We start from the raw sequence: 9194 nt of genomic DNA on the forward strand, positions 1-9194 counted from the left end.
GCCCCGGATAACACATGTTATCCCATAAATAAATATGTGAACCTTACACAAAGGTAACAAACTCCATAATCGCGTCATGGCCACCACGAGGACCACTGCCGTACCTTGGTGACTAGTGTCCCATACCACTAATCGTGCAATCCAGGTACAGCCACGCAAACCACACCTCAACAGGAATCAATCAATGGATCACAACGAAGATATGAAACCATACTCAATCAAGGAATGGATCTCAGTCCAACAACAACGATGATTAACACAAGTCATCATCAAGAATCGGAAGGTACAAACAACAAACACACTAGCATTTAAACACCAAACTAGCATACTTATCAAACGGGTAAACCAAACGTAGTTCCGAAGAACACACAAGACTCATCACGGTTCAACGAAACACAATGTTCAACACTTAGCACGATTCAAGACAACAAAACCTACATGGATCCCTACCATATAGTTCTAGACATACAAAACATCAAGAAGACGCTCAAATAGTTCCACAAAAGAACATCGGGAAGTCAAAAGACCAAATACCGAGTCAAAAGAATCACGGGGAACAAATCCCCCAACAACCACATCATGTTCCCCGCCAGTGGGCCCACGGATAGACCCCCGCCCGCGGGTACCACACCCAAACAACCTTGTACCCCGCGGGTGGGGCGGCGGGTGGACCCCTACCCGCCGTTCCGCCCGCGGGTACACAACTGTACCAAAATAATCCCTTCGGGGATTTTCAACACCAAGCTCAAATTCAAGTCCAAAACATGCCAAATCTCACCAAATACAACAAAATAACTTGAATCAAAGGAATAGCCAAGCAATGGCATACATGAACCCTAATAACAAGCTCTATATATGCATTTTCACACGACAATGCATAAACACTCACATTTCATAGCAAAATCACATGTAGAATCCAAGAAATCATCATATAGGTAAGCAAAATAGATTTTGTAGAGCATGGGTTACCTCTTGTAGACAAAAACCTTCACGTAACACTTCACCAAGCTCCTAATAAGGTTCACCTTCCAAACCCACTTCAAGAACACACCAAAAGATCATAAAGATTCTATCTTTAAGGAAAGACACCTTAGAAAACACTAAAACACAAGATAAACATAGATCTTACCCTCCTAGATGCTCAAATGTATGAAAGGTAAAATCTTGGAGACAAACTTTGAAGATTTGGCAAAGCTCCAACTTGGCTTGGAAGAAAAGCTATCTAACTTTTAGAGAGAAGGAGGAGCTCAAGTTTGGAAAGTGTAAGGGGAAAGAATGAGGAGTGTCTTCTAGGTTAGCTTGCATTACTAACATAAGGTGAAATGTCATGAATACCCTTACTAAAATGAAGTGGTGTAAGGAAACAAGGGAACTACTCACAAAGCTTTAGGTACAACAATTAACTTTGGGTTGACTAGTCAATTACTAGTCCCCGACTATTGAATTTTCAGGAATTTAAGGAATTAAATTACCAACTGAATTAGGATTAATTACTTAATTAATCCCTTAATCGAATTTGGATTACGGGGTGTCACATCCTCTCCCCCTTCAAAGAAGCTTCGTCCCCGAAGCTTGGGTACGACGAATTAAAATAAACGGTGGAAAGGAACAACAATGTGACAAGAGTGTCAAGAACATTCTCTTTTTGGTCAAACCCCAAAGGGTTCACAAGACATCAAAGCAAGCAAGAAGGTATATCGAAACAAGGATTGAAAGAATTAAACCAACGAAGATATTGAGCATATCAAACTCTAAACCAAACACGACCATCCACTTCTAACCAAGAACCAAGAACTAAACAACTAGCCCCAAAACACCAACCACCAAAACTAACTACTCAGCTAAACAAACAAGCAAAAACGAGCACACAAGGCAAGCAACAAGCAACTAACAAACGGTAACAACAACTAAGAAGATAACAACAACTAAGGAAAGGTGAACGGGATTACCACAACACCAAGCTAGAACGACTCACTCTTCGATCCATCGGTGCTCTCCTCGGACTCTTCGTCATCACCTCCTCTGCGACTTGAGCTGGCCTCAATCTGATCTAGCCTCTGGTAGATGGCAACGAACTGCGTCTTCATGTACGCGAAGCCTTTTTCAATCATATGGTTCTGTTGACGAAGCAAGGTGACTACACGCTCCTCACGTGTCATGGAATCATGCTCCCTTTTGGTGCGGGCTTCCCTTCTTCTTTGATTTTCTTCACTTTCGGAATCACTTTCCTCGACCTCGGCAACTTCAGGTGCTTCCACCTCTTCCTCATGGCCCGCTTCACCCTCATCATCTTCATCACCTCCCAAACTCTAGACTGCAAGGTTCAACTTTCCAGCATGAATCTCGAGCTCTACTGCCAACTCGGCTCTTTCTTCGGGGGATTTCCTTACAACTTCTTCGAGAGTGATGTAATCACCATCGTCCAATTGAAACAATTTGCAACTTCGAAGAATGATGGCATCCAACACCATCTTTCCTACGGGCTTCAGTATACAACCATCAACACTCACACCCTTCCTGACAAAAATCCAGCTCAACACCATCCATACGGTAGGCTCTTACGGTTGTGATCACGACAGAAGACCATATGTTGCAACATCAAAGCCGGTAGATTGAACTTTACCATGTTCTTAAGGCAGAAAGCAAAGCTGCACTCCAACTTTCCCAACAACCCACTTTTGTAGTTATTGGGCAACAAACAGTCTGACACCAGCATAACCAAGATTCTTTGCTCAGCGGACAACCACTTTTTCTCCGGTCTTGAAGCTTGAGTGAAACCACTCGTGCGACCCAACAAATAACTCAAGTAGTCCTGGCACCCCTTGGTATCCGTACTAATCCACGAGTTACCACTGTAATGAGTAACTCCCGAAGTAGATAAACTCAAAAGCTGAGCTAGCCTCTTTTCAGACAGAACCACTTTCGCACCTTTCACTTTAGAGGTGATTTCAAGCTTACCACCATCCTTTGTCACAACCATGTGACGATAAAATTCCTTAACCAAACTTGGGTAGGTCTCGGCCCTTATGGCGAGGAACCCATCTAACAACCCTTGAAATCTAAGCATATCCAACAAAGAATTAGGAAAAGATTCCGGGTCGAAAGCTTTACCTTCAAGAACGAGGTAATGGGCATCCACCCACTCCACTTTACTTGCCAAACTTGACCTCCTAGGCATGATTAAAGATGACCCAAAGCTCAACAAATGAAACCCAAATCTTTCCTCTTCTTCTTATTCTTCACTCACGCTGTTTCTTCGCTTCTAGCTGTTTGGCTTTCCGGCACGGCAGCGGCTCCGGTGATCGACGGCGGCTGCTCGGTCACGGCGGCGACGGGGTGGCGACGGGTTGAGGGAGGGGTGTGGTCCGGCTGAACTCTACGAGTAAGGAGAGGGGAGGGAGGAAGGAAAATATGGGAATTTAGGGATTTGGGAAAAATTAGGAAAGAAGATGATTTAATTTGGGGATTTGGGTAAAGTTGGAATTTATGGTTTAGATGGAATTAAAATTGAATAAGTTTTAAGAAATACGATTAACTCAAGTAGTTAAAGGGTTAGGTTAGCAAAGGGTATACTCGGGTTCGAAACTCAAGGTTTGTAAATAAATATTTTACTTGACTTTTAGGCTACACAAGAAAGGATTTTTATGGATTTTCTATTCCCAAACTCAAAGAATACTTGGAGAAATTTAGGTGGTTCTCAAAGGAAGGGTTTGCAAGAATGTTCATGTGCAAAGATTATGGAATTAACCCAAGCATGACTCATTTCAAGAATAAACAATTAACTGTACAACGAGGCTCTCTCATAAAACTAAGAGAATTCATTCATCAAGGAAAGCGTACACTTAACTCCAAAAGAATCATTTATCAAGGGAAAAACATGACAAGGATAACAAGGCAACTCAAGTAGGCAACGAAGAAATATGACAAAACGCAATGGTAACAAGGAACAAGATGTGTTCTAAAGACAAGGGTATGCTAGAAAAGGATTACCTGCTAGCTCCTCCTCCACTAAGCCCTCGGTCTCCGCTTGTGATCGCCCCATCACAAAGACTCTCCCCGATGGCTTGGCCCCGGCTGCTCCACGGCTCGAGCTACCTCCTACTGCTCCTCCGGCTCCTGGGGGTGGCGGCAACGCCCTTTGGTTGGCTTGCTGAGGGCACTCAGTGGTCTTGTGACCCTTATCCCCACAACGGAAACATCGGAATGCGAAGCCATTGCAATCCTGGCCTGCATGCACCTTCCCACATCTACGACAAGGGAACGCCTTGGCTTGATTTCCTTGCTCCATTCGGTTGGGTCCTTGGGTTGGAGATGATGCATTCTTAGCTTGGAAACTCGGTCGTGGCTTCTTGTAGGTGGAAGATCCTCCACTCTCGGTCCTCTTTCTAGCAAGCTCATAAGACCCTCGTTGAAGCTGTTGAACACGATACAGATCTGCGGCACTCACATAAGCATCCTTCAAAGAGCTCGGCCTACTCATGGTCAAGGCCTTTCGTGCCTCATAGTTCAAGCCAGCAACAAATTTCTCAACCTTAGCGAGCTCGGTAGGCACAGCATCCGGGCGAAACGCGCAAGCTCAAGAAACTTCTTGTGGTACTCAACCACCGATAGAGATCCTTACTGAAGATGGAGGAATTCCTCGTACATAGCGGCTCGCACATGCGCTAGATAAAACCTCTCGCGCATCCGATCTTTAAGCGCAGACCAATCAAACTCGGGCTCCTCGGGACAACCAACAACCTAGAAGATCTTCTCAAACACTCTCATCCATTTTTCCAAAACAACCGGGTCTTCTTCACCCGCGAAGGTCGGTGGTCTGTGACTCGACACAAGAAGACCCATGTCCCTGTGCCTGGCAGGCTGAGGAGGTGGCACGGGATGGTTGTTGTTCAGCAACGCCTCACTAAGAGTGTGCATCGTCTGCGTCAACTGCTGCAGGTTCTGGGCAAGCTGCTCATTCGTCGGGGTCTCTAGGGTACGCGCACGTTGACAAGGAGGCATCACAAAGCTTCTACAACAACAAAACGGTTATTAACAAGACAACAAACAAGCAAACAGCTATAAACAACGCGCAGCTCACCGCGCAACCTAGAGTCCTAAGCCTAACACTTAGATTCTTAAGGTCACTTTAAGGTCTCAAACCACACTTAGCCACTTAGAAATCTAGACTTTATCATCCTAGGCTCAAACCTAGGCTCTGATACCAACTGTAACACCCCCTAATTTCCATGCTAAATTAAAGCTTAAACATGCAGATAACTAGCCAAAACATCATACACAACGGAAGACTAAAAATGGATTATATGAACAGGAAATAAAGGGTGCTATTCCACGCTCACCCAAAGGTGAACGCACAGGCGAAATATCTGCATAAAACCACAATCTAAATCATTCGTAGACAGGGTACTAATGTCTAACACTGGCACACAGGCCACAACATCTCAAAACAAAGGATCTAAACTAACAGGTTCTAGACCGCGCTCTCGTCTACACATCACCTGAAAGAAACACATAAAAGATGGGACGACGCCCTGTCAGCGAATAATGCTGGTAACCCACCAATACCTGTTAAGTATCATACATAGATAGGATATATATATACAAAATCATTTGCGAAACGGAATATATATATATATATATATATATATATATATATATATATATATATATATATATATATATAAGTTCAAAACCAAGAGCAGAAATCAACACAAGACTCTAAGCACTCACAACAAAGACCGGGGAACACATCCCAAGACCACAAGAAGCACTAACGACACTCAAGAATGGCTCAAGGCATAATCCACCATCACACAGTAGATTAACACCCGACATGCATAACACAAGAGAATAAGGACACAACCCTTGACATCACATGCTTTTGTGACTACACACGTCACAAATAGAGAATCACACAGCAACGGCTACACAAGACTTCGTGACATCACCCATCACGAATTGATATGCCATCCTTATGCCTGGTTCCAACCTTATGGCTACCCCAACCTTATGTCTAGTTCAAACCTTTACCTCCAGGACCCCTATACACCAAGTCCAACCTTATTCCCCCGTGGACCGTCGTCCCCTATACACAAGCTTTTGCATTCATGAACAACTTGCATTTCAAACAAATACAATTTCAAATCTATATGAACAAAGAAATGTCAAAATGATAGACATATTAATCACACATTCTTCATTCACAAGATCAATTCAATTTACATCTTCAATCTTCAAGTAAGTATGAACAAAGAATTATTCACAAGTATGATCAATTCATTCAAGAATTCTACATTCATTAAAACAAGTTAACATCTTAATTGACAAACCATGACTAACAACAAATGATTAATGAACATCAATTAAAACCCAACAAAGCTTAATCAAAGAACTCATGGCATCAAGGCACAAAGTTCTTCAAATTCTCATTCAAGCATTCATCAAACACCTAGTATGCAATCTAGAATCATCAAGATTTGAAACAAGGATGTTCCATGCAATTCATCTTCTATGTAGCAATAGCATTATAAAGCACAAATACATGGAATAAAATGATCAATTTCATGAAAATCAAGCACAAATTGATAAACCTTGATGTTGAGCAAAAATCCCCAAATTGAAAGAGATTAAGAATTTCATACCTTCGGTGATGAATTTGAAGTGTTAAAACCTTGATGATTGATGTTGGAATGGTGTACTAACGATGTACGGGTATACCTTGGTCGTTCACAAGCTTTGGAATGAAGTTGGGGGTGTTTTTTGAGTGAAGAAGATGAAGAATTAAACCAAACTGCTGAAACAGTGTTCTGTACGCCTTTGAACTAGTCGGCGAATGCCCGGCCGTACCAAGTACGCGAAATTTTCATTCGCGCTCCGATTTATGCGATTCATCACGTGCGTGACAGTCATGTAAATTCGTCCCCGAACCAATTTTGAATTTTTCACGCCCGGTTCTTCCTTGGAATTTGCCTCCCGCTTTGAACATTTTGAGCTCATTAGTGACTTTCCCTACAATGTTAGTTCAAGAAAAAATACCAAATGAAAGAATTAAAAAGAAACTAAATTTAATTTCCTTGAGTTGCCTCCTAAGAAGCGATACGTTTTACGTCTTTAGCCCGGCGAGCTACAATGGTCATCCGAGTATTAGCCATATACCAGCTGTGGTCATCCGACTTTTAAACGACGTGAGACATCCTCCATCTTTTCAAAAATAACCACCGGTGGTCCTCCGTTAAGTTTGTTGTCAAATGAGCATAAGTTTGAGGGTAAAGCTGCCATTTCACATATATTACCCTCAGTCGAATGAATAGCTGAGCAGAGGAATGAGATTCGTGCATCTCTTCTTGCAATCCAATCCACCACCTTTTTGGCATCACTCTCAATCACCACCGCCACTAGTACAAAAACAGTCATTCACGTCCAAAGTTAAGGCTAAAAGGCGTCCAAAGTTGCTTGGACGCGGATGTAGGAGACTCTAATTGTATATACAATTAGCCTCCAAAGTTACTTTGGACGCGAAAAATGATAATTCGTGTCCAAAGTTGAAGAACTTTGGACGCGAATTATAGTTTTTTAAAAAAATAATAATACGTTTGCGCGTCCAAAGTTCTTGAACTTTGGACGCGCAAAGGTATTTTTATTAAAAATTAACATCTTTACGCGTCCAAAGTTCAAGAACTTTTGACGCGTAAAGTTTTTATTTTATTTTTTAAAAATACTATGCTCGCTTTCTGCAACCATAATCAACCTGCAGCCAAAAATGGAAATTAGAACACTTCTCGACCAAAAGATATATATTTCCTAGCCAAAAATGTTCAAGTGAACTCTTCTTTCTTTTGTCTTAAGTTACTATAGGACTTACTTAATGTAATGCCTTTTAGTTGAGTAGGTCTGAAGGAACACCTCTTTTTCTTCAACAAGGTACTCTGCAAAAATACCCTGCAAGATACACCATTAAACTCTGGAGTCTGGATGTAGATAACATAGCCCTTTTTTTTATAAAAAATTTAAAAATAAAAACTGAGGGCTTGTACCTTGAGCAAATGGTTAGGGGTTCAAACCACACATGAAGTCATCCTAGTGCGGTTTTGTTTGAGTCCTTCATATGTAAGGGTGATGAAACATAGACAATAATGCAAGGCTGACATACAAGTGTTTTATTTACTAAAGATTAGGATTGTTTAATTTAGTAATTCAGTAGCCAGTTAAAATCAAAGGAATAATTTCCCCAATTCCATTCTTGAAACACAATGGACTTAGGCCCAAACAAGTTCTTCCCTTTGGGAGTGGATTTCCAGATTGAATTACAACTAATAGAGTGAAATCACATAAATTGATTCAAAATTTCTGGCTCTTTGATCTGTCCTAAACATTTTCCCTTAGATAAGATACACAAGGAAAAATTAGGTAAGATAAAAAATCTTCAATTTTTTAACTTAAAACTCACTAAAGCATCAGGATTTAAGAGCACAAATATATCATACAAAATTGACTATCAAGCCTGTAACTCTACAAACCCTAGCACATCCAAAGGTGAAATTCAAAATCGAAATTAGAAATAAATATGCACAAGGATCAAGTTTGACGCCCTCAACCTGCTGCAATATAACGTAAAATCAATTACACCAAGCAATCAACTCTACCAAAATATGTAAAATATAATTCAAAATATATATAAAAAAAAGATTTAAAAACAAAATAAATATATATCACCGCCTATCTGGCGAGCAACCTGCGGCGGCAACTTTCGGCGAGCGAGCTGTTGCGGCGAGCGACGACGCGACACGACAGCGAGCTGTTGCGGCAATGCGACAGCTCGACTGCTGCGGTGACTGGCAAAGACAATTGAGGGGGTGACGGCGGTGAGGCGGCGATGTAGTGTGCGAGATGGTGTGGGGCGGCGGTGTGGCGTGCGAGAAGATGTATTGAAGAAGAAGAGTGTATTGAACAAGAAGAAGAAGAAGAAGAAGCGTAAATATTTAATTTAATTTTCTTTTTAAAGCATGAGCGCGTCCAAAGTGATAGAACTTTGGATGCTGATTATTTTTAAAAATATAACGCGCGACAATAAGCGTCCAAAGTTCTATAGTTTTGGACGCCTATTCTTTTTAATTTAAAAAAAAATAAAAAACAAATTATATAGTGACATTTTAATTACAAAAATGCCACCGCACTATACTTTAGGCGTCCAAAGT

At 41.4% G+C, this 9194-nt stretch overlaps 1 protein-coding gene across 1 annotated transcript; it reads right to left on the bottom strand.

Annotated features, from left to right (window-relative positions):
* Positions 1 to 3958: 3958 nt before the first annotated feature.
* Positions 3959 to 4480, bottom strand: LOC109174207 (DNA-binding protein HEXBP-like). Its single transcript, XM_019323463.1, has one exon. It carries the CDS (start codon positions 4478 to 4480, stop codon positions 3959 to 3961), a length of 522 nt encoding a protein of 173 aa, XP_019179008.1.
* Positions 4481 to 9194: the final 4714 nt, after the last annotated feature.

The sequence above is a fragment of the Ipomoea nil genome, unplaced genomic scaffold, assembly GCF_001879475.1.
Source record: "Ipomoea nil cultivar Tokyo-kokei standard unplaced genomic scaffold, Asagao_1.1 scaffold0545, whole genome shotgun sequence".
NCBI classification, from domain to species: Eukaryota; Viridiplantae; Streptophyta; class Magnoliopsida; order Solanales; family Convolvulaceae; genus Ipomoea; species Ipomoea nil.